At 50.7% G+C, this 26,966-nt stretch overlaps 1 protein-coding gene across 1 annotated transcript in view; it reads right to left on the reverse strand.

Annotated features, from left to right (window-relative positions):
* Window positions 1-26,379, reverse strand: part of SLC7A5 (solute carrier family 7 member 5) — a 62,221-nt gene extending 35,842 nt beyond the window's left edge. Inside the window, exons 1-3 of the mRNA XM_061547621.1 lie at window positions 26,188-26,379; window positions 18,464-19,036; window positions 14,591-14,716 (exon numbers count right to left, since the gene is read on the reverse strand). Of these exons, the coding sequence (XP_061403605.1) occupies window positions 14,591-14,716; window positions 18,464-19,007 (670 nt within the window). The 5' untranslated portion in view covers window positions 19,008-19,036; window positions 26,188-26,379. The remainder of the gene's footprint in view (window positions 1-14,590; window positions 14,717-18,463; window positions 19,037-26,187) is intronic.
* Window positions 26,380-26,966: the final 587 nt, after the last annotated feature.

Raw genomic sequence — 26,966 nt, forward strand, 5'->3', positions numbered from 1 at the left:
TGAAGATGCATCGTGAAGACGCCGAGAAGAGTCAAGCCTCCAGTCAGCGGACCTGCCAAGAGCCCACCTGGCTGGGTCACGCTAGAGTAGCTGAGAGTTAGAGAAGTGTGTGTTAGCTAGAGTAGGTCGGTTGTCATCACCCTATGTGCAATGTAAGAGTTAACTGTTGTGTTCAGTAATTAATAAGTGTTGCCTCCCAAGAAGTTGTGTGCGCCTAAATACGAACCCATTACAAATGTAATGTTGCAATAATAACAATTATTTACCCAGGAAGCCACCAAAAATTTATTCAGAAGGATCCGATATAATTTTATGATGTCAAGATGTTTTCATCCCATTGAGTGTTCATACATACGATGCTGACTGAAATAGACCAGCAGCTTCATTCAGTTGTACAGAGACAGCGCATGTAGCAGATGCAATGTCTTTCATAACATCGCATGTTTAAATAACATTAGTTTTGTATTGAATTACCCATGAGTTAAATCGAGCAAACTAAAACTAAAGTACGTAAAATAATATTAACAACTCTAAATGCAGGTATTGAGATAAATAAAACAATCGTCGCAAAAATGTTATTCAGGGATATTCTGGAGGCGTAGAGGCAGGAAAAATGGGCAAAACATTACAATTGATGGATCTCCGTTTGTTTTCACGCGATGGAAAAGCTCGCAAGGGGCTTAACTACAAATCCTGAATGTGGTGGAGGAGTCCTGAGGCAGAGATCCACGTTTTATTGACCATGCCCAGTGATGCTCCCGATCTCGTCGGACCACAGAAGCCAAGCAAAGTTGACCCTGGCGAGTATTCGGATGGGAGACTGCCCGAGACTAAATCAGGCGATGTTGAGGATTGGACTGCTCCTGTCGCCAAGAGATGGCGGGACAACAACAGACGATTCAATCCATCAATGTGAAGCTTTGAAGGTTACCCTCTCGTTTGCGTGGGTTTTCGTCGAGTACCCTGGTCTCCCACATGCCAAATATCCGTGAACGAAATTAGCCAAGCATCCAAAAAGCAAGACCCCTCCTGAACAAAAGTGTTGAAACTCATTGAGGTTTCCCTGCGCAATTATTATTAGTAAGACTACGCTGATGTTACGAACTGAATTTCAATAGTTAAAGCGTGCCCCCTACCCCACCCCCAACATCCCCACCTCCCCCTTCAGAGCGCCCCCCCCAACCCACCACAGACCCTGGCTGGAATCTCAACGCGTGGGATTTCGCGGTTGTGCTGGCTCTCTCTCTCCGATGCGTTTTCAGGTTGTTGTCCGACATTTTGCTCCATTCAAATTATTCAGTTTGGGAATAGCACGTGGAGAAAAACGGCAGACACCGTGCAGAACAACAACGCTGCACGTCCCGAAAATACACGAGAGTAGAATGCCTCCGTCTGTTCCGAGACCCAAGCAGAAAACCACCTAAAACGTGCTTTAGGGCGCTTTCAAAAATAGATCTCACCTCTTAACTCCACAAACCGGGGAGTTAAAGTCAACATGCATATCAGCAAGCAGAACTCTTGAAATGAGTTGGCCTACTATTTGAACAAAAGCCCTAACTGAACGATGACAGCCGTGCTTCCAGCAAAGCTTTATGCAAACTTCGCCGTTTGCATAATTCCTGCCCTTCAACAGACCAGGTGGGCACTGCGATTGTTGACCCACGACGATCCGCCCCTCGACACCAACCCCACCGACCTGAACTTGAAATTCGTAATTTTCCGGCTCGACGCAGCGCGCTCTAAGCACTGCGCCGCATGCCCACTGCTACTACTGCTCCGAGGGGTTCACTGCGCGCTCCGTTTCGCCCAATTTCTTTGGTTGTTGGTGAAAGTTGGCGGCGCCTTCAATTTCCTTCCAACGATGGGGGGGGAGGTGGGAGGGGAAATCGCCAAGGAGACGCGTCCCGAGCCGTTTCGTCAAACACGTTTAGCCAACAAGTGTGCATCTATAACTCGGGTCTTGCCGTCCTTTAGACCTTGGCGTGGTGCTGGTGGTGGTAAACGTGCAATACAATCGAATTACTTCAGGACGCAGTTTGGTTCATCCCTGTCGGGGTACTCATGGACAACGTCTGCATGTCAATACAAAACCTAACCGCTCTGTAAACTTTCACGTAATAACCCACTTTTTTTTTCTCAGGGCTCGGGCAAAGTCAAGTGCAGTCTCCAGTGATCACGTCTCTCTGCCCTCTCCATTCTATTTTTTTGGAACGTGATGAACAGTCGGCCAAGATACCTTCCATGGAGGCTCTCTAGAGCTCCATCCCATCCGCCAGCAGTGACACGAGCGAGCAATTTTAAGGCCGCACCTTTGCCTCTACTTTCTGTGTCCGCTGCCACAGTATTTGATCGCTGGACTGAATGAGAAAGGGCTGTTGATTGGTTGTCGCAAGGCGGTAGTACTATTTTAATATTTGTATTTTCAGTTTAACGGTCACTCAATCTGAAGACACGCGAGGCGAAATCACAGCTGGTGATGAGTAAGCCGTAACTGAAGGAACGGAGCAGTGTGCAGACCATGAGGTTTACATTACAGGTAGTCCTCGACTTATGATGGAGATGCGTTACGACGACACCATCGTAAGTCAAAAATATCGTGAGTCGAAGATGGCCTAGCCTACCCAGGAGTCTTAAAGAATGGTGATAATTTAGCAAAAACAGAGCAATTTACAGTACCATACTGTATAAACTATATACCGTATGTATTTATTAATTACAATACTGTATTGCACAGTAAAATGTGAACTAAAAAACAAAGTAAATTCTTAGCCTACCTATATGAACTGCAATTTAATAGAAAGTTTTTGAGGAAACAATCCTATCTGCATCACACAAGGCGGGAGATGCGTACATCCCGGCAGCGTCCCAACGTACGGCATCATACCTCGTACGCTGCTGCGTTTGCCTGCCGCGCGAAATGTAAAATATTTAACAATTTTGTCGTATCACTATCGCCATCGTAAGATCGAAATATCGTAAGTCGGACCGTCATAACTCGGGGACTATCTGTATACACCATAGCCTTGAGAGAAGTGGTGGACTCCACTCGTGACCCGACGGCAGAGGTCGCAAACGGGTTTTGATTCCTTACCCGTACCCAGCCGCACCAGGGTCGCAAACGGGTACCCGTACCCGGCCGTACCCGTACCCTACCCCGTACCCGGCCGGGTACGGGGTATCGGGTACCTGATTGCGACCTCTGGGATGAAGCCATGTTGCAGGCGCGGGTGGGTTGATTCTAGGAACTTGAATTGTGAGAAGAGACAAGACGTTGGGAAATGAGTGACAAACAGTTACTCACCAGTGACTCACAGTCTACCCGTACCCGGCCGCACCAGGGTCGCAAACGTGTACCCGTACCCGGCCGGGTACGGGTAGCCGGGTATCGGGTAGGGTACGGGTATCGGGTACCCGGTTGCAACCTCTGCCCGACGGGATCATGACAGCCAGGCGTCCCTGGGATGAGGTTGCAGTCGTTTACGCAGCAGAGCGTGTTTGTGCAGGCTCGGCTCCATCGCTACGATGCGGTGAAACTACGGTATAAATAGACAAACTACGATATGTATAGATACAAACTATGATATGTCGCACAATGTTGAACATATTCAGTGATAAATCAAGCCCTGGTTGCAAGACTTCCTGGCTCAATTGCTGGATTTGGCAGATACTTTTTAAGAGTATTTAAAAATATATATAATGGGTGATCGTACTTTTTTTTTCAACTATCACTAAATCTGAAAGGGTCTTTATGTGCACAAGTCCTGGGCATTTCATTCTCAGAATTGAACAACACTGACACAAGAGCAGGTCATTACATGGCACGTGACCCTAATCTGAACAGCCTCTTGTTAGCACAACAGTTTGTTTTGTCCAGAGGGAACACGAGGACTCCACGAGGACAGAACTTTCAGTTGACGGCAGGTCAGAAGGGAGGCAAGCGAGGACTGACCTTCCAATAACCAATGCCGATCCGAGCCGTATTTTACACACGCATGCTCCTGCTTGTTAATGCATGTAGTCCGTGCAACTGTGTGTGCGTCCCACATTATAAAAGACTAAATGTCTCCCCTCTGCGTAAAAAAAAATATAAGTATATTTTTACGCAACCCATCATTCCCACGGCCTTATGAGAGTGCAGAATTTCAGGAGCGTTAATTCAACAACAAAACTAACTTTGGATTGGATTTAACATTCAGGGGTCTCATTTTGCAGTCAGGCTCACTTGAAGCAATTGCTGGTGAACCGCGAGATGTTTATAGGCAAAGGACCCCCCCCCCCCCCCCCGTTACATGGGGTCCTAGTTGAATGCAAATCTCTATAAAGACAACACATTAGCGTCGTGGTGGAGACTACAAGTAACACAAGACTGTACACAAGCTGACAATTCGCCCGCTTCCCCCATACCTCTACCTGTCCAGTGCGTACAGACATCGTTACACGCGCACGCCGCGTTGTCCTGCGTCATAACGCCACGGGCTGGCGTCTGCGTCGCCTCACCTGCGCACACAGCGCCGCAGCCAAATGCCCTCCCAGCTGGAGCCGATTCACTATCCACGACACGGGTCGCACAACGGGGCTCACTGTGGGCGCGCAAAATACCTCGCCAGTCGGTCACACGCACCGAGCACTCATCGCAGTTCAGCGAGGCAGACATCGCCAAGGATTGGCCACCCGCTGGCCGCCACCTCCGCCACTGCTAACGGCCAGCGCTGCGCCACCAAATGCGAACACGGCCCCACCCGTACCGGAACGCAGTTTCCAGCGCGCAGAAGACCCGTTTCGGCCAAAACAGTGAAGACCAAGAGGCCAGCATTGCACAAGCCTTGCCGAAGCTTACTACGCTCGGCCAGGTTCTGCAACTGCTGCACAGTTGACTCGCGACCTCCAAGATCCACGCCTAGCAATCTCCCACTATCACACTCGGAGGTCTCCACCTTGGGTCGCTGGGCTCGGTGAGATCACTACAACAATCAAACAATTGGATTTTCCACAGAAAAGCCAAACACAAGTCTGACGTCCAGAGTAACTACCACCTCGTGGCCACCGTAAAGTGGCCATAAGATGGCAGCACAGCAAGTGGGACGAGAACCCATCCGTGCGGACTGTTGAGTTTTACCCTGGACAGTCGTGGCGTTTTGACATAGTGTGGGTACTTCCTCGCTCTACCAAGCTGTGTGGCGAGCATGGACACGTCGATCCATCTCCCCACCAGAGGGGCCTCTCTGGAGGAGGGCGTTCGGCCAGCAGTGGCGTGAGTGAGCAATTGCAGGCCTGTACCTTTCTCCTTCACCTAAGCATCATCTGCGAATGCATACACTCTGTGCGTTAATACAAAAAAAATTTTAAATCTACGAGTCATCTTTTTCTTTCAGATTTAATTATCCGCGTGACAAATTAATCGTATTATCTGTGAAGCCACGTATAACCGATAAGAGATAAGAGGAGCTGAAATTTTGTAGAATGAGAAGTTATTTTTGCTCATCAAAAAGGCACCCCCCTCGTATGAGTGCAGAACAAAGCCATTCGACTCCCGTAACAATCCATCGCTCCTGGTACCTTTTACATCATTTGTTTGAAATAGCCAATATAAAACACACAAGCCACCTCATTGGCATGTGTTTGTCCGTCCGTCCGTCAGCCACAGCGATCGCTTCGGGCACATCCGTTGTACATGGTCCCCCACGATGCTCGTTCAGACCGCAACAAAAATACGCGACCTCTGACCTAGGCGAAAAGAAACTTGACCCAGCAGGTGTTGCACAGTGCAGGGGGAAGGGCAGGGTCAAAGGGTCAATAGGGGGGAGGGGCGAGCACCTACACAGCACAGTGCGTCGTCACTCACGAGCAAAACAGACGAGCGGACAACTCGACTCCTCCACAGATCGGTTTCTCCACATACAAAATATCATCATCACCACCACCACCACCACTCGCTCGGGGCTCTCCATATACATTTGCCAGCCGCAGGTTAACGGTCAGGTCAGTGGAGTCGTCTCGTGAGTGCCGAGGATCCAGAGTATCCAGCGAGTGGTGGGAGACTAATGAGTACGAGTGCCATGTTGGTGGCGTGCAGCATCTGCCTTGCGTGCGCGTCTCTGGCGAGTGTCTGCCGAGCGTTGAGGGTCCGGGGACCGGCGATTCTTCTGGTGAAAGCGAGTGCCAGGTGATTTGTGCCTTTTGAGTGTCTCATGACTGACGAGTTGTGAATGGTGTCTGGTGAGTAGTGAATGGTGAGTTGTGTTTGTTGAGTGGCGAGTGCCTGATGTGTGGCGAGCCGTGATTGCCGAGTGCACGGTGAGTAGCAAGTTGGTGTGTCTGGTGAGTAGCAAGTTGGTGTGTCTGGTGAGTGCCGAGTTGTGAATGGTGCCTGGCGAGTTGTGAATGGGGACGCTTACACAACACATCACACATTAGGATGGGCGTCCCCACAGTCATTACATCAACACCCGAGCCAGTGAATGCAAATAGTCACCGTGCGGCCAAAATAGCCCCACGCGATGACATTCAGTGACCAGAACCAGTCTGGCCACGTCCATCAAGGGAGCGTCGAGGCCCATGGACGACTAAGTTCGTGAACAATGGCAACCGGTAGTGCCGCATCTGGACAGCAACTTACATTCTGTCTCGATTTAAAGCTTTCGTGACTGCAGGGATTCATCTTCTTGGTTCTTTCGGTAGAGTCACGTAGAAGGGAAGTAATAAAATAATAAAAATAATATAAATAAAACATAATAAAATAATTCTCACGACGTTTCGGCCACAACGCAAGCAGCCGTCCTCAGGTGAAGACCAGGTCTGTCGGGGAGACAGCGTCTATCGGGGAGACAGCATCTCATTTAGACGCCGTCTCCCCGACAGACCTGGTCTTCACCTGAGGACGGCTGCTTGCGTTGTGGCCGAAACGTCCTGAGAATTATTTTATTATGTTTTATTTTTATTATTATTTTATTACTTCCCTTCTACGTGACTTTACCGAAAGAACCAAGAAGATTACATTCTGTCATCAAACGCACATTCAGCACCGTGCTATGAACCAAATTAAATTCCCAACCACGGCTAACTTCAGCGGCGGGCGTTATCTGGAGCCGTCCCACTAAAGTCATGGAAACGGGCGCCGGTTCCGTGCTGGTTCGAGCAGAAAGCCACGCCGACTCAATTTTAATGTCCGCAGTTGCTTTCTGCCATGTCAGAGCCATCGCTTCCCTTGCCTGCGCATAGCGCTATATTTAATGCTGAGCGGATAACACCCCAATCGATCAATCCGTTGCCTTGTTTGTAAACCAGGCGAGAGCGACAGAGAGACGTGTTTGTAAGGCAGAACTAAATTTTACATCCGCAGCAATGAGAGTTTTGAGAGAATGCTTTCTTTCATTCATCACCTCAACAGCTGCACAGTGGGCACGTGTGTGCCCCCACACACACCATACGGTTTCGAGCGGCCAGAGAGAGAGAGAGAGCAATCGACAGAGCGCCCAATTCACGTCGCCGTTTTGGTCACCACCTTTCCACCACCACTTTTTGGCAGAGCAACCGTCGTGTTTGGGTGGGGGGGGTGAAACAACCCAATTCCGAACTGTGCCACTCCTGTACGGAGGGTTACGTACAATAATAATAACAACGCAGCCAATCGGCCAAAGCTCCTCACACAGGGAGCGAGGGCGGGGTCAGGGCAGAGGAAATTATGGCAGAAACCCCCCACAAAATTTGTGGAATAAAAACGTTCCGTCATTGTGCAGAATCACGGGGCGCGGTAGCCCATTCCACGCAAACCGAGGCGACGGATTTGGTGTCTCCATCTGCAGCATTTTATCTGCTTCTCCATCGTGGGCTTCGGCGTCATTATTATTGTTGTTGTTTTAAGTAGAGCCAAGCTGTCTCCAACTCCACGCCTCAAATGTAGTGGTGACTGTTCATTCATCTGCTTTATTTAACTTTACGTTGCAGTTTTATAGCCGGCACCTCCGCCACCTCTCGCTTGCGATTCCTCCGTGTGCACTTCGCCTCGTCGGCAAACGAGGTGACGCTTGGCACGGAACAACATGGGGGGGGGGGGGGGGGGGACCCAGTGCCTGGACCCCTCTGGAGCGTGGGGGGGGGGGGCTATTGACCGGTTATATAAAAAAATAAGTAATGAATGAATAGAACATTCTTTGTTTCGCCAAGGAAATCCTTCACCAAGTCCACGGATCTCTTATTCAAGGCATCAGAGCTGCGAGTTTTGTTCGACGACTGAAGTGACAAAATCGGTGCCTGGAGACAACCTGGAGACAACCCCACACGCACGCACGCACGCACACTCGTGAGGAGCCGTGTGCGTTTCTTGTTTACAGGCTTTGTGCCACCTCTCCTGGCAAATTAATAATAAATAAACTGGCTCCGACGGCACAAAATTACTTTGGGATTGGAAGCGGCTGGTTTCATAAAATAGAAGAGCTGGAATGCGGATGGAAGCCAGAAACAAGACGCGCTGCAGGTGTATGTACACAAGTAGGACTTCTTTCGCACCATACGTAGCCAACCATGCCAATCGGAGGTGGGAAGGACAAGAAGCAAATCACCAAAATCAGTTCTAAAGAAATCCGTTTTCAATCTAGATTTTAAAATGCATAGCTCCAGTGGCTTCCTAATGTCGGAAGGAGGAGCGTCCCATATGGCCGCAGAAGCGCACCTGAAAGCGCGCAATGCACCGACCGTCTTTGTTCGATGCCGAGCCAAAAGCCGCTGCTGCGAGGATGACCGGAGTTCGCGTGATGATGGTTTATACTCGGCGAGCGCACCGCAGGGTGCATACACCACGGCTGCATACACCACGGCTGCATACACCACGGCTGCATACACCACGGCTGCATACACCACGGCTGCATACACCACGGCTGCATACACCACGGCTGCATACACCACGGCTGCATACACCACGGCTGCATACACCACGGCTGCATACACCACGGCTGCATACACCACGGCTGCATACACCACGGCTGCATACACCACGGCTGCATACACCACGGCTGCATACACCACGGCTGCATACACCACGGCTGCATACACCACGGCTGCATACACCACGGCTGCATACACCACGGCTGCATACACCACGGCTGCATACACCACGGCTGCATACACCACGGCTGCATACACCACGGCTGCATACACCACGGCTGCATACACCACGGCTGCATACACCACGGCTGCATACACCACGGCTGCATACACCACGGCTGCATACACCACGGCTGCATACACCACGGCTGCATACACCACGGCTGCATACACCACGGCTGCATACACCACGGCTGCATACACCACGGCTGCATACACCACGGCTGCATACACCACGGCTGCATACACCACGGCTGCATACACCACGGCTGCATACACCACGGCTGCATACACCACGGCTGCATACACCACGGCTGCATACACCACGGCTGCATACACCACGGCTGCATACACCACGGCTGCATACACCACGGCTGCATACACCACGGCTGCATACACCACGGCTGCATACACCACGGCTGCAAACACCACGGCTGCAAACACCACGGCTGCATAACACCACGGCTGCGCGAGGCATTCACGACTCGGCTGGCAGCATTACTGGACGTACGACGTCTCCTTCCTACATGTCTCTCCGAGTGAATAATGAATGCCGAACCGGCCGGGTGGCTCCACGGTAGAGCGAGCGGCTCACGGATCAGAGGGCTGTGGAGTTCAACTCCTGTTTGGGAGTTGAATCAGCCCATCATCCCTCCCTCTGGGTGTCCTAAAAAATAGGTACCACATTGTGCCAGAAGTCAGTCATTGTCCTATGGTTAGGATTGCCCCCCCCCCGCCCTAGCCCCCCCAAAAGGATTGCGGAATTTCCACCACCAGAAGTGAGCACCAGCCTTGAACACGCTCATTTGAACAGAAACTCACTTTCACACAAAAATGAAAATTCAGGGGTGAAAGGAAAATTTTGCCCATTGAGGTCGCCTCTTATGTTTTTATTTCTTTATGTTCGGCGTGTTTCGGTTATATCCCTCTATCCCTTATTTAAAAGTAAAACTACCTTACCCCTTTTCAGTGGGACCCTGTCTGGTTTGTGGCAGCAAGTCCGTTCACAATCTCTCTATTACCTAAATTTCATCATAAAAAAAAATTGCGCAATGCCTCGGCCTTCTGGGAGAGCATCTTAGCAGCGGCACAATTTCAATAAAAGCTCGTGGCCTCCTGTGGTTCCTATACTTTATAGACTGATAACACCGCACACGTCTACACCCAAAAACACACCGGCTCAGCTACTCTGTGGCTGCCACGATCACCTGCTTCCCAAAACCATTCTCAGTTCACCAAAAAAGCTTGCTTTGTTCACATGCCCAATGCTTTGCCAAGCATGTGATGAATATTGCATGCTGGTGTCCAACTTGGACTACATTAGTCAATCGCATTGAGACACACACGTAATATATGTGCACGCAAAGATAAAGAGTGCCAGCATAGCCATACAGACGATGCAAATCTAGTGCCTAGGACCGAATAGCCTGTGGCGTAAGCGTTAGTGGCGAGTGCATTGCACTATGAACCCAGCTCTATCGGAATTCGAGTCTCCACCGTGGTCAGCCGAGAGAGATATGTGATCCGGTCTCGGACTTCACCTGGGTCCCTTAAGTCCACATTGATTAACCAGGTGCAGTGAACATCAGTACCGGAGAGATGTGGCCAGGCGTAGTGCTGCTCACACCACCCACCTCGTGTGCCATGCTGGCCTTAAGAGGTGCTCGCGGAAAAAAAAAAACAGACGAAGAACATCCCCCCTATAGAACAAAGACAAAGACCCCCCCCCCCCCCCCCATATAGCCTTGAACTGAATGTTGGGGCATGTTCTGTTAGGGCACACCTATGAAGGCTGGCACAGCACACGAGGGGTGGGTGACCAGCATCACACCCAGTTACCTTTGTCTCCCCAGTGGCGATGTTTACACATCGCACCAGGTACTCAATTGAGGCCGAGTCGCCCGAGGGGAGGCCCAAGACAGGTTAATATAATCGTGAGTGGGAATTTAATTCGGGTCGCTTCCGACTGCCGCAGCCTGCGTGAGGCCTCCTCTCGCATGCAGCTCAACAAGGCACCTGCAGGAGGCAGTTCAGCAAGTAGGTTCACGGTCTCCTCCATCCCCATTGATTTGTCCTCTCAGCTCTCCTCCGGGATGTTCAGGAAACGGTTCAGACATTCGTCACCTGTTATTGGTCGGAAGTGAGAATAGAACTCTGGTTCCCTAGTTTGGGGCGCAGTGCACCAACCACACTCCTGAGCGCGTGTTACCTGCGTTATTGGCCTATAGCCCACACACAATCACGTACGAATGCACGCACGCACGCCTCCATGGTAAATATTCCAAGCAGCCTGGAGCGCCGACTCGGCTGAGTTATCTGGACGCAGATCAAACGGCCAGGGCTCGTGATGCCTACCTGCGGCACAGCCAAGAGTCCCCGTGCAGAGCCAGAGGCTGCCAAAGGTGCAGCAGGCGGTGCGGCTCCGTCGCTCGTCTCGACCGCGGCCACCGTTCCTCCCCTCTTGCTGCGTGCTCCGCCTCTCATGCCAGATTACATCCCAGTCGGCCCTCAACAGCCACCCTGGGTGCACGCGCTTTCACGCACTTTATGGTTGCGTCCCTCCGACAGGCATATCTTCAATTGTTTGGAGATATTGCTGTAGATATTGCGATGATGTAACGATCCCTCCAGCCGCCCAGCACCCGCACACCGACCGATTCCATCGCTTCATCCCCTTCCCGATGGGACAGCCCCTCGGAAGCATTCCTTTCATCGCTCGTACCAAGATTTTATCAAGCGAGTCGCATCCCTCTGCACCTTCCCGTGTCAGCGACGGTCACCTCTTCCACGACGTCAGCCCAGCGTAGGCCAAAAACACCCAGGGGCGCTTTAGGTCTCCCTCTAGCGGAAGGCCCTTCTGCCCGTGAAGGCACGAGCAGGGAATTCGCATGGCTGGCGCATTTACCTGTTCCCTTTCACGGCCGCAGCCATTAAATCTCCAACTGGGCACTGCGACTGGATCGCCGGTGGTGCTTATAACAAAGTCCTTGTGTGCACGGTGAACAATGGCGTCTGTGTCGCCGGCTGCCAGCTCGCTGTGCGAGCGAGGTCCTGGGACAACGGATGAGTGGCCCCCACTCGCTGTCCCACGACACCTCGCCAGGAATCCCTCGTGTGAAAATGTTTCAAAGCGCTTTTTTTTATATAGTTGGCCCACATTTTGATAGACGTTACGCAAGAAGGCCGTGACATTGTACGATGAACAGCGGCGCATTACAAACTGTAAAGTAAGCATGTTCGGCAACTTTGTTAATCTCTACTGCTGGATGAAGACCTCCCTCCGCATGCCGAATCGGATGTGGGAATTGTTGAAATATACTTCACTACACTGGTCGGTGATGGGGGAGGCAGGACCAGTTCAAATATTCCAATCGCCACCGACATTAGACATAATCGAGAATCTAACCCAGGTCGCCGGGTTCATAGTGCAGTATGCCAACCATTGCACCATTTTTCTATCCTCCTGTTCGTATTAACATCAAAGTAAAAGCATTCACGTCTGTGATTTGCAAATTATATAATTATAATGGTAATGTATGCCATACACAAAACGACTGCATAGCCAGGTCCAGGTAACGTCATGCCAGGTGACCATGAGCCTGTGCCTACCCGAGTGGCTTTTAGCAGTTCGTCGCTGTGCAGCTGCGTTTTCGGGTCGACCTGCCGGCTGTTCCGCAAGCCGTCGACGTTCCGCTCAATGTGCTGGGGAGCTTGGTCAGAGCCAGCGATTAAAAACTCTGCATCCATGGCAGGGGTTAGCGTCTCCAATGGGTGACCATTTTCGACTTCCCACACAAAGCGATGGCCATTTTATGAACCCTGGAGGGATAATGTGTTCGAGTTCATCCGCCGATCGGGATTTGAACGAGACCCCTCCGGATTGCAGGCCAAGCGCCAGCTGGCGAGCGTGACCCCGCGCAGCGTCAATGCATCGCGCTCCGCGTGCCTTCACGAGGGACGCATGGCAGGGAACGGCACTCCACAGAGCCCCCCCCCCTGATCCTGAGTCTTGGTAATGAGAGCATCGCAGTACACTGAGATTACACGGCCGAGATGCGGGGATTGTGACTTAGAGTCACATCATGTTACGTCTGTGGGCTGGATTACACTCCCGGCCATGTGCGGTTGATTGGCTTTGATGGCCTCGCAGAGTCTTGCAAGTTTTCCCATGAGGATAACATTCATGGTACTGTATGTACATTACAACACCGTCTCGGTTTACCGTGCAATACTGGATGCGTCGTCATGGCCCAGACACAACCACGCCGCTCATCCGACGTAAATCCCGTACGGATGCTTGGGGGCTGTGCATTGTCGATGCACAGCACTATTGTCAATCCACTGCTGCGAGTTGTGGGGGTGATTCGACCGTACTTCACCACGCTTTTGGGGCGGAGCGGTAGCGGTCCCGTGGTTGGCACGCTGCACTCACGAGGGGGGAGTTTCCACCACCGCCCTGATGGGGCCTGCCGCAGGACATGAGGGACAGAGGTCGCAACTGGGTACCCGATACCCGTACCCTACCCGATACCCGGCTACCCGTACCCGGCCGGGTACGGGTACCCATTTGAGACCCTGGTGCGGCCGGGTATGGGTAGACCGTGAGTCACTCATTTCCCAACGTCTTGTCTCTTCTCACAATTCAAGTTCCTAGAAACAACCGACCCGCGCCTGCAACATGGCTTCATCCCAGAGGTCGCAATCGGGTACCCGATACTCGTACCCATACCCGATACCCGGCCGGGTACGGGTAGGGTACGGGTACCCGGTTGCGACCCTGGTGCGGCCGGGTACGGGTAAGGAATCAAAACCCGTTTGCGACCTCTGATGAGGGAGCACTGCCCCACGCTCGGGCGAGCAGGGAGACGCGGCCCCTCGGCGCTGTGCAAAGCCGCAGCTTTAAGGACCACTTGCTCACCGCCTTTGGACAGTCAGCCTAGATTAATCCACTGCTGCACGTGGGCCTCCCCAATACACAATTTCTTTAAAACTGCTTTTAGTGTTTAGTTTGTCGTCCTTCCCTCGCATCTCCGATTAGCCCGATTGGCTTTGTACGGTGCAAAAGAAGTTCAGCAAACGTAAATACATCACCATTCCTCACGATTGTTCGATGCAACAATCCACCTAGAGCCAGCATTGCGCAAGCCAATTGCATCGCTCCATCTCCTCGGCGGTTCTACTCTCCGACACGTTTCGCTCCTCGGCGGCCACCACCTCACACTACTGCTGACCATCAGCCATCATCCACTTAACGCATCCTGCCCAGGCCCACTTACTTCCGGCAGTTTGAACGACGTAATCAATCCTGAGCACGTTCTCCAATTTACGCGCCCCCCCCCCTTTCCGTTTTCACAATGGCATTCCAGGCATGGACTTCCCCCTAACTGTCTGTGCACTTTTCGTCACTTTCGTAACAAACGGAACAACGTTCGCGACCCCGTCCCGTAAAGCGCGTGTCACCACGGAGCGGCCCGTGGAGAGGGGGACTCACCGCGCCCGATCTGCACGAAGCCCAGCACGATGATGACCCCGAGCGCCAGCAGCTTGGCCGCAGCAAAGAAATCTTGGACTCGCGTGGCCGCCTTCACGCTGTAGCTGTTCACGATCGTCAGCGTCACTGCAGCCGCACGCACGGAGCGGACAAGGGACGGGGACAACCGCTCGCACCGTGAACGCCGATTGGCACGCAGACCCGCTCGGCCCCCGCCAGCGACACTCGCAACGGCACTTCGCAGGTCTCCGAGGCCCTCTCGGATCGCGCCGCGTGTTGTTCTGCACAATGTCCGACGTTTCGCTCCACCTGCTCACGGCCAGCTGCCCCCCTACTCAGAGCATCCAATTGTCCACAAATCCACAGACAACCAAGTCCTCCAATCATACGAGCAGCACGTGAACCGCGAGGCTGTCCGTGAGAAACACGTCAATCGCAATAATACGTTTAGCTTATCAACACAACACATGCTAGTACCATACAAACACTGCGTAGACTTATGTGCATACTATCCATAAAACCAGGACTTAATTAGCCGTACCTGGCACACCAACATCCAGTTTGGCCCCCTCGCTATCGTCCGTGGCTGGTAGTCACGTGGCACATACTCCAGTTTCCCAGCGGCCGGGAAGGTATTTAAGAAGCTAATCCGCCTGCACAATTACCGTGGCTGGCACGCTCGCGTTGCTGCAGCCTACGTGAAGACAAGAGCACGGAGAGGATCTCGGGCGTTCCACCACCTGAGGCACCAACGCCATCGTACTGCGGGACCCTCCCTTGCTTATTATTTCTATAATCCTCCAAGCTCCACCGGGGGGCCCTTCTGATGGTCACAAAAAATATAAAGACCCCCCCCCCCCCATCATCCCGTATAGCCTTTACCGGACTGTTAGGGCGAGTGCCGTTAGCGAGCAACCCATGAAGGCCGGCACGGCACACGAGGGGGTAGTGTGGCAAGCACCACGCCCGATCGCCTTTGTCTCCCTAGTCGCAATGTTTACACATCACACTGGGACTCATTTGAGGCCGAGTCGACCTAGGGGAGGCCCAAGACTAGCTCCGATAGTCAGTGATGTTGGTCGTGAGGGGGAATCAAAATCATAATCAGAATATTTATTTATACCGACGGAAATCCGATGAGCTTTCAAGCTCTTTTTCACCGATGTCCAGTAGAATCGTGTCACCAGCTTCGTAGTGCAGCGTGCTAAATCACTACACTTTCGCCACACTACACGCACTCATACGCACGCTATCTGCACGATGACATGACTGACACACTCACTGACGGGATTGCATATTGAGTTGCGATCACGCCCGATAGTAAAAAAAAATCAAAACACAGTTTCGCTGGGTGGAACAGCTGGCAACGACCTAACGACTGATTGCACGGTGCGATAATGATGCAACAAGGGTGGCACAGTCAGCAGCCCTGCATGGTAGGGCACCACATCCCTTCAACTGCGCCAAAACGGCATCTGCGAATCGAGGGCTCAAGTGAGAATTCGGGGCCGTCGTAAGACAAGGCTGCCAAGTTTCAAAACTATGTTTTAACGTTCGGTGTCGAGCGGTAATTAGTGCCTGTGGGAACACGGCGATGGTAATTAAACGGGGCTGACGAGGCGCCAAACATTGACAAAGAAATTACAGGTTTCGCTTTGTCATCAGAGTATCTCGCAGGACCATTCAGAGACCCTGCGTTCTATTCCAAGTGTCGCAGAGAGCCACCGGGCACTTGGACTCATATGATCCTTCCGTGCTGACAACAAGGATTTGTATCCCCTTACATGGCCACACGTCACACCACCGTGCTGTTAAAATAGCCTCCAAAAAAAAAAGACCCTCAGAACATTTTTGGTCATCACTTTAACCACCGATAGAGCTTTGTGGTTCATAATTATTCTAATTTAATTGTGAAGCTATTCATAATTGAATTTTGGATTAGGCCAACTCATGGCAGAGCCGATTTCAATTATAATTCAAAAATCAATTATGAATATAATTTTAGCTGCTGCGAAAGCCTACATGTCAGACTATACCGTTTGCTTTGGTAATTTGAGAACTTAGCAGCAGAGCCGTGACATGGCCCAGTAGCAATTGCTAAAGAATTGCTTTAAAGATGACGAGACACCGTCGGTGACGTTATCAAACTCTGATTCTCCTTGCCATCGGAAATTACTGAAGTGTCACTCGAGCGTGAGCCGAGCGCGAACGAAACCTCTCGTGACGCCCTTCACTCGGCCAGCTGCGGCCGTCGAGGGCGGAGGTTACAGACGTTGGAACGCTGCTCAGAAACAGGAAAGTGAAAAAAATCCAACCAACAAGGAACACAACAGAATTCGACGGGATTCACACGTTTTCAGGGCGCAAATAGCACAAACGAAACGCGTCCGTCGATGCGGCCAACCCAACACGGAGAGGCTTTAATTGGACTTCTTGGTCAGGCCAGCTGCAAAGAAGCCGAGGCTGCCCCGCGATGTCATTTGAGCAGCCAGAGACCGATTGGTGTGGAGACGTGCAGCTCGTCGAGCTAGTGTCATCACCCTCCAGGGGCACGGTGACGCTGATAATGGCGCGGTGGCTCGGTGTGTGGCCATGAGATCTCAAGATCTACAAATGCCAGCTAAGGGCAGCACTGTATTGTGGTAAACGGCCCAAAGCAGCGTATCAATATCGCGCGCACATTTCCTTGAACTCGACAGTGTTCGGGTGCTGCTGCTGCTGCTGTTGTTGCGAATCAGTCTGCACACTGGGCTTGCCAACCAGCAGTCCGCCAGGTCTATTGATTTCCCGGCTCTGCAGTTGAAACAATGGGGAAAAGTTTCTCGAACAGTGCCCCCTCCGCCCGCCCCCACCACCTCTGTCCACCACCCAGCAGCATAAATTGCTACACCGCCGTTCGGCAATCTTAAGGTCACGTAAGGTGGCTTAAAGCGTGGTTTACTTCCACATCTTCCAACGCGTTAGGCCAGCGGGGAAGAATCGGCAAAACACCCTCCAGGGGCCCCCTTCTGCCAGCAATTGCACGTGAGCGAGCGATTGCAGGGCTGCGCCTTTACCGTTTTTTTGCTTACCTCTACCATACTTTTCGGTTCACCCTCGTCTCTCATCCGCTCTACGCTCCCTTCGTGCACCAGGAGCTGTTTATGGCCGTACGGAATATATATATGTCTGGATCCAGTCCACGTGAAAATTTGTCTCGAAGCCCCGAGAGGGAAGGGGGGGGCTTCCTTGTTTTGGTCGCTCAAGCGACACACTCCAGGAACAACGTTAAGCAATTCCGTAAACACCCGCTGCTGGCGTGTGGACTGCCAAGACCACGTGGCATCAGTCACACAGCGGCAATCTTTTATCCGTGCCATGTCCGAGTGCTTTTCATAAAAATGGAACAGAGCCGTGCATACACGTGGGTTACGTAACGCTTTCAAACACGCATTTGCACTCGGTAATACTTTTTCTCGCGATACTGATTACTAAGTACTTTTGAGGTAAAACAGAAGTTTGGGATGTAACGTTTGCGATGTAGAGCAGGGGACGAGAGGGGATATGAAAATAATAGGTACAGGTGCAACGCTGACGTTTCTTGCTCATGCCACTGCTGGTAGAAGGGAGAGCTCTAGGGTGTATATCACTGACCCTTCTACGCTGGCCAAACGACTTGGAAAGAGGTGGGACTACCCACACTTTACCCCACCGCCTGCGATTTGCCGGCCCACTGCGGTGGACCCATTATTCCCCAACTACGCTGTTGGGTGGGGGCCGAATTCATAAACTTGCGCCGTCATTCCAACAGCCGCGCAGGGAGATTGAAACCGGCGGCCTCTGGGCAACACGGGGGCGGGGGGGGGAAGAAGGGCGGGGGGGGCGAGGACTCACTGACGCAGAGGCAGGCCACGAGCTTGGCGGCCACGGTGGGCACCGAGGTGCACGCAAACAGCGGCTTGATGATGTAGGTGGCGAAGACGAACGCCACGATGTACTGCGACGAGGGCCGGATGATGAGCAGCTCGATCCAGAGCTTGAGGAAGGCGACGAGCGGGCCGTACACCTCCAGGATGTAGGCGTAGTCGCCGCCCGACTTGCTGATGGTGGTGCCCAGCTCGGCGTAGCAGAGCGCGCCCACCGTGGAGAAGAGGCCGCACACGGCCCACACGATGAGCGAGAGGCCCACCGAGCCCGCCTCCTTCACCACGCCCGTGGGCGTGACGAAGATTCCCGAGCCGATAATGGTGCCCACGATGATGGCGACGCCGTTGGTGAGCGTGATGGTGCGCTTGAGCTCCACCGTGGGATCGCCGCCCGGCCCGCACACCACCGCCCCGCCGCCGTCGCCGCCGTCGTGCGGCAGCATCGTCTTGCCGGCGTGGGGGTCGTCGCACGGTGACGACGAGGAGGAGCCCCTCTTCTTCACGTCCGTCATGGCGCCGAGGAGCGCCGCTCGTTTAGGATCTGCGTGGGAGCGATATGAATGCGGTTAAGATTTGAAAATAATCTATCGACCGGTCAACTTTAATCGCGATGGCTGGTGGCGGCGGCTTGTGGAGGCCTTCATCCAGCAGTGGATTGATGATGGATGACGATGAGTAACAAGGTAGGAGCCCTTGGTTGCCTGTCATGGTGCAATTGGTAGGACGCGAGGCAATGCACAGGTCGCCGGTTCGATCTCCCGGCGCGGCAGTTTAAACAATGCCCCCCACCCTCCCCCCTAACCAGCAGGATAAACGGGTGAACCACATCTTCTTGGTTCTTTCGGTAAAGTCACGTAGAATGGAAATAATAAAATAATAAAAATTTAACATAATAAAATAATTCTCACGACGTTTCGGCCACAACGCAAGCAGCCGTCCTCAGGTGAAGAACAGGTCTGTCAGACGCTGTCTTTCTGACAGACCTGTTCTTCACATGAGGACGGCTTTTTGCGTTGTGGCCGAAATGTCGTGAGAATTATTTAATTGTTAAATTTTTATTATTTTATTATTTACATTCTACGTGACTTTACCGAAAGAACCAAGAAGATGAATCCCTGCAGTCACGAAAGCTTTAAATCGAAATTTTATTATGTTTTATTTTTATTATTTTCCTTCTACGTGACTTTACCGAAAGAACCAAGAAGATGAATCCCTGCAGTCACGAAAGCTTTAAAGGGTGAACCGCAGTTGGTCAATAGACAGTTCGCTTTGCAGTGGGGGGGGGGGGGGGGGGAACTACCTGGGGGTTTTCGGGCCCTGTCAAGTTCAACGATGGCATCAGTCACATTTTTCGCTAAAAATATTCCCTTCGACCTGGGAATTCTCAAAGGTCAACCTCAGGTGATAAATGTTACGAATGGGCTCAACTTAGAAGCCACCGCTGTGCGTAGTACCCCGTTAACACTCGTCGCGAAGGAGGGGATTTCAATAAAACCCCGAATGAACCTTTAATTTTCAACGAATCTCGAAAAGCCAAAAACTTTAAGGCACGTGACTTTAGACTCCATGCGCTCTCCTGGCAGCTTCATCAACACCCCGTTCTTTACTTGTCAACTCCAGAGGCCACCGGTTGAGACTGCCACCTGCATCCTTTCAATGCTGATGATGCTGCTGCTGCTACAGCTGCTGCATATGAGAATGTAGTTGCAGCTCAATGAGGTCAAGGGATAGACCCAAGTGCCATGGGTTGAGTGAAGCCGACACAAACACACGTGGTTGGTTTACTGCGTGTACCACTACGCCAGAGAGCCAATACAGACAAGAAGTTGCATCAGTGGAAAAAAAAAACCTTCACACACGTGAATGGCTGTTGCAAGACGATTCAAAAGGCAATTCATGCGCGCGTGCCGGATACAAAAACAAGTAAAACAGGTTTTTAAAAGGTAAATGTACAGTCTTCATTCGAGTAAAGCACTTTATTAACAATGAATCATCATCAGTCATGATCAATCCACCGCTGGATGAAGGCCTCAAAGTTGTTGCCATCTCTCACGATCCTGCGATAAAAAGTTCCAACCAGCACTTGCTGCACAAGAGCAGATTTCATGACTCCATCTCCACGGTAGACGCACCTCTCAGATGCATTCCCTTGCTTGGATGCCACACTCTTCATGACAGTCAACCATAATGTAATGAAATACTATAACACGTATAAAATGGCAGCGTTAACAGTGGTTATCCTAAATATGGACTGCACCCCACCATAGCGATGTGGAATTTCGACCACTTCTCAGGACTGCCAATGGAAATTACGCACCATGGAGCAGACACAAATTTGACTTTGTTACGCACGCGCAACCAAAGATTACGAAACACGAGTTTAGCCAACACGATAGCCAACCCTCTAGGCCACAGAAGAGAAAGTTAAAGTAAGCTGGCGAGGGTGTGGGAAGTAAGGTGGCGAGTGGCTGGTCTAACGGGAGGGAATGATGCCACCTTGGATCGTGAAAAGGCACGACTCGGTTTGGCAAACGGCACGGAGCAGGCAGGCACGACGCATGGCACGCACGAAGCACATCGTGGACACCGGGACTGGACTCGCTCCTCAGTGCACGCAATCTGGACTCGCACATCGCACTTTGTTCTTTGCTCAGCTGGCAAACACATATTCCATAAGAGCACTTGTGTGATGTTGGGTAAATGCCAGCGTTTTTAGTTGAGAGTGAAATTAAACCCAGGCTGGGATGAGAATAAAAGTAATGTCATATTATAACTATCACATCATGACTTGATATTTGCTTTACAATATACCGGGTAACAACAATTATAGCATATGTTACTCGTGCTGATTTTTTAATCCATGAATTAGAGTTAAATATCGACTCGGATCATCATCCCTTTGGGGCAGATACAATGAGTACCTCTCATGGGGTAGTCATGGGTCCTTGTCCGAATTGATCAGAATGTGTCAGTTTCTAACACCAACCCAGCACTGCTTTACAATTACAGTAGTCAACAGGAAAACCGTTTTGAGTCCATTTATACGGCAACAGCTTGATAAAAAAAATCAACATTAAACTCAGCATTGAGCAGAGCACAATTGAGATCTCGGGTTGGAGAACAGATTTGGACTATATATTCTTAGGTTTTTTCGGTAAAGTCACGTAGGTAAAACATTAAAATTAATAAAAGTAAAATAAAATAAATATCACGACGTTTCGGAGGCAACACAAGTCTCCGTCATCAGGTGGGACCGTCACAGCCAGATTTGCTTGATGCAGCAAAACGTCGTGATTTTTATTTTATTTAACTTTTATTAATTTTAATGTTTTACCTACGTGACTTTACCGAAAAAAAACTAAGAACATGAATCCTTGCAGTCACGAAAGCTTCAAATCTTGAATTAAGATTTGGACTACACCTTGAGAAAACATTGCCAACCCCAATTACCCAGATGTGGGGGGGGGGGGGCCCACAATCAGCATTGTTCAACAGTCACCTTCACTCTGCCTTAGTCACCTATTGCTGTCCACGCCGCGAAACAAGAAATTGTCTTCACATTCACTGCCACCGTTGCGTTACCACTGCAGATACATTGCTGTGTACTGTAATTAAGCCAGTTTCCAATACACAAATCTTTAAAACTTCCCTTTAGCCCACAGTGCTGGATGTTTACTCAGGTTGTTCAATTCCATACACGGCGCATTCGGATGACATGCACCTTACTAAATGTGATTGTTCGAATATGGGAAATGATCGCACGCTTTTATAGAACTAATAACAACTGCTGCGTGAAACAACATCAACCCAAGAAGAACAACACTTCGAGGAATGCGTTTGCAGTGGTGTAAACATCTGTACGATAACAACACTATTCATCTATTCACGATAGTGAACCACGTGTAGAGAGAAAACTGGTTCCACCACACGCCCTGCCTGTCACACAGGCGAGCGGCACAAGCCAGAGAGAATTTAAGCTGTGTTCGCAAACACCACCGCACTTCATGGAACCTCCTTGGCCATGGGACCTCCTTTGCCAGTACCAAAATATGAGAATAAGTTTTCCCCTTTTTTCTGGCAACAAAACAGCTGTGTTCAGATGTTAAAACATTAAACTAAATCCTTTTACAAGGAACCATGTCTGCATTAACCACAAAACTTGTGGTCAGAATGCAAACCAAAAAACACACTCTGATAATATAACATATGTTAAAATGCCAAACTGAATAATCCTTTTACAAGGAACCATGTCTGCATTAACCACAATAGTTGTGGTCAGAATGCAAACCAAAAAACACACTCTGATAATATAATATATGTTAAAACGCCAAACTGAATAATCCTTTTACAAGGAACCATGTCTGCATTAACCACAATAGTTGTGGTCAGAATGCAAACCAAAAAACACACTCTGATAATATAATATATGTTAAAACGCCAAACTGAATAATCCTTTTACAAGGAACCATGTCTGCATTAACCACAATAGTTGTGGTCAGAATGCAAACCAAAAAACACACTCTGATAATATAATATATGTTAAAACGCCAAACTGAATAATCCTTTTACAAGGAACCATGTCTGCATTAACCACAATAGTTGTGGTCAGAATGCAAACAAAAAACACACTTTGATAATATAATATATGTTAAAACGCCAAACTGAATAATCCTTTTACAAGGAACCATGTCTGCATTAACCACAATAGTTGTGGTCAGAATGCAAACCAAAAAACACACTCTGATAATATAATATATGTTAAAACGCCAAACTGAATAATCCTTTTACAAGGAACCATGTCTGCATTAACCACAATAGTTGTGGTCAGAATGCAAACCAAAAAACACACTCTGATAATATAATATATGTTAAAACGCCAAACTGAATAATCCTTTTACAAGGAACCATGTCTGCATTAACCACAATAGTTGTGGTCAGAATGCAAACAAAAAACACACTTTGATTATATAATATATGTTAAAACGCCAAACTGAATAATCCTTTTACAAGGAACCATGTCTGCATTAACCACAATAGTTGTGGTCAGAATGCAAACCAAAAAACACACTCTGATAATATAATATATGTTAAAACGCCAAACTGAATAATCCTTTTACAAGGAACCATGTCTGCATTAACCACAATAGTTGTGGTCAGAATGCAAACCAAAAAACACACTCTGATAATATAATACCACCACACAATTCTACTCACTGAAGGTGTCTCTCCCCATGTGGCACCTTGTCATTTCCATAGGGCACAGGCACGCACACAGAGAACTTCACCAGGCACACACACACACACAAACCCATTATCCCCAGCGTTTTTCAACCACGTCGACACATCAATAGCTGGTCGGGCAGCATTAGAGCCTGTGTGTGTACACATACATTGATTTAATCCCATTGTTTGCGCTATTAGATAAATGTCATCGAGGGCCATATACACACACGCACATACTCGCAACCACTCTATAGGCCACTTGACTCGGCTGGTTCGGGTAGCCTGTAGTTCTTCCGACTATAATCGGCTATTAAATTATCCATTGAAGATTCATTCAAGTGAACGACACGCAGAGCACTGCGATGCATTTCATTTGGACAGCTTCGCAGTCCAGCGGCGATGAATGAACGCTCCATGTAAGATTCCAATCGAGTAGTTTGCAATTATTTCCACCTCTCCCCCCCCCCACCAAACATCTGCTCTGATTAAGTGTTATTGCACGAAACGTCACCTTCACGAATATAGTTTCATATTCTTGGTTCTTTCGGTAGTCACGTAGAAGGGAAATAATAAAATAATAGTAATATAAAATAATATTAATATAAAATAATATTCATATAAAATAATATATATAAAATAATATGAATATAAAACAATAAAAATTCTCACGACGTTTCGACTGCAACACAAGCAATCACCATCAGGTGTGAAATCCACAGCAAGAAACATTTAAAAATTTCTTTATTATTCAGTCGAAACGTGAGAATTTTATTATTTTATTATTTTCTTATTTCCCTTCTACGTGACTTTACCGAAAGAACCAAGAATATGAATCCCTGCAGTCACGAAAGCTTTAAATAAAAAACCAATCGTTTCATTCTGAAGTTGCTCACACGCACACGTGCGTGTAGTAGCGTACTGTACACGTGTGACGTTGTCACGTTGCCGCCACGTGGAAGCAAGATGTGATGATACCACTAATACTACATCTTACATCATCTCACCAACATCAGCTCTGACAATCTTCACCATCATCATCTCCCCCCCACCCCCCTCGATTAAAGAACCCCGCGGAGATTCGCTCAAGACGCCGCTAATGCCCGCGCCTGCGTGGCGAGGAAGACGCCGCGGGTTCACTACCCACGTGGCTTCGCAAGGCCCAAGTCATCATCATCATCATCCACATCACTGCATGGACTATACACAAGACAAAGATCCCCCGTATAGCCTGAACAGACTGTAGGGGCAAGTGCTGTTAGCGAGCACCTATGAAGGCCGGAACGGTACACGAGGGGGTGGGTGGCCAGCACCACGCCCGACCGCCTTTGTCTCCCTAGTGGCGATGTTTACACACCGCACCAGGTACTCATTTAAGGCTGAGTCGACCTAGGGGAGGCCCAGGACCGGTTCAGATAATCGTCACTGGTGTTAGCCGTGAGCGGGAATCGAACCCGGGTCGCCAGGTTCATAGCGCAGCGCGCTAACCGCTACACTACCGCTCCCCACTATACACAAGGCACACACACACACATGCAACCACATATGCCCACATGCACACACACACGCACACGTGCACACACACACACACACCAACAGGAGGGACAGACTGTTGGGGTAAGTGCTGCTTGCGAGCACCGAATTGCAGGCCGTAGTGGGGGCAGCACCAAACAACGCAGGCCGCCATCGTCTCCACACACACACCACGTTGCCTGCCCCCCCCAACAACAACAACACCACCACGTTGCCTGCCCCCCCCCCCCCAACAACAACACCACGTTGCCTGCCCCCCCCAACAACAACAACACCACCACGTTGCCTGCCCCCCCCCACACACACACCACGTTGCCTGCCCCCCCACACACACACCACGTTGCCTGCCCCCCCACACACACACCACGTTGCCTGCCCCCCCCCTAACAACAACACCACGTTGCCTGCCCCCACACACACACCACGTTGCCTGCCCCCCCCCCCCAACAACACCACGTTGCCTGCCCCCCCCCCAACAACACCACGTTTCCTGCCCCCCCAACAACAACACCACGTTGCCTACCCCCCCCCCAACAACACCACGTTGCCTGCCCCCCCACACACACCACGTTGCCTGCCCCCTCCCCAACAACACCACGTTGCCTGCCCCCCCCCCCCCAACAACACCACGTTGCCTGCCCCCCCCCCAACAACACCACGTTGCCTGCCCCCCCACACACACCACGTTGCCTGCCCCCTCCCCAACAACACCACGTTGCCTGCCCCCCCCCCCAACAACACCACCACGTTGCCTGCCCCCCCCCCAACAACAACACCACGTTGCCTGCCCCCCCCCCCCAACAACACCACCAAGACACACTCACAGGTGTGTTAACACACACGCGATATCATCACCGATGCAACGCGTTTATTATTCCCGATCTGATGACACCAGCAGCAGCATCAGCATCAGCTGTCCACGGCATCTTTGGCACTCACCACGCAATGAATGGAAGGGTCCCAGCAGTTGTGAGTTGACCGCTCTCTCTCTCTCTCTGATCGGCGTTGGTGGTGATGATGATGATGGTGAAGAGGAGAGATCCCTTCCACCCCCGGCTTTATATCGACTCTCTCCCGCTCACGTCCCCCTAGCCGTGGGTGGGTGGGGGAGGGAGGGAGGCGAGCGGGTAGGGCAGCAGGAGGAGGGGGGGGGGTGCTGATTTCCTCCGGCCCCGAGCCTATGAACGATGTGGTGGTGGCCACTCGGCACACACAAAGATCCCTCTCCCCTCCTCCTCCTCCTGTCTGTCGCCTCGATTAGCAGCAGCAGAACCTCTGCAGCTAACGAGTTGGAGACCTCTGGGGGGGGGGGTGGCCGGCACCCACGCCCGACCGTCTTTGTTTCCCACCCCCCCCCCCCTACACTACACCACAACGCAGCAGACTTAGTGGATTTGAGACCCCCAGCATCGGTTTTCGAAATCATCGTCGCTGGCGTTGGCCGTGAGCTGAAGTCGAACTCGTGGGGGGCTCGTTCTGCGGCGTCGTGAGAGTAAGAGAGAGAAGGGGGGTACGTTGTGTTGTGTTATGGGCAGTGAGTGAAGCCCCAACTGTGTGTGTGTGGATGATGCCCCTGGTGGAAAAAATGAAAAACGCAAACCCCTTAATTACACTCGGCTAAAGAGGGCACGAGACCGACCGTGCAGAACCGTGTTCCCGTTGTGTGCAACGCAGAGTAATGGGCAATGTGCCCGAGAACGCCGCGTTGCTATGAATAT

This window comes from Lethenteron reissneri, chromosome 9 (assembly GCF_015708825.2).
Source record: "Lethenteron reissneri isolate LAM-NWPU_2019-01 chromosome 9, ASM1570882v1, whole genome shotgun sequence".
Taxonomy (NCBI): Eukaryota; Metazoa; Chordata; class Hyperoartia; order Petromyzontiformes; family Petromyzontidae; genus Lethenteron; species Lethenteron reissneri.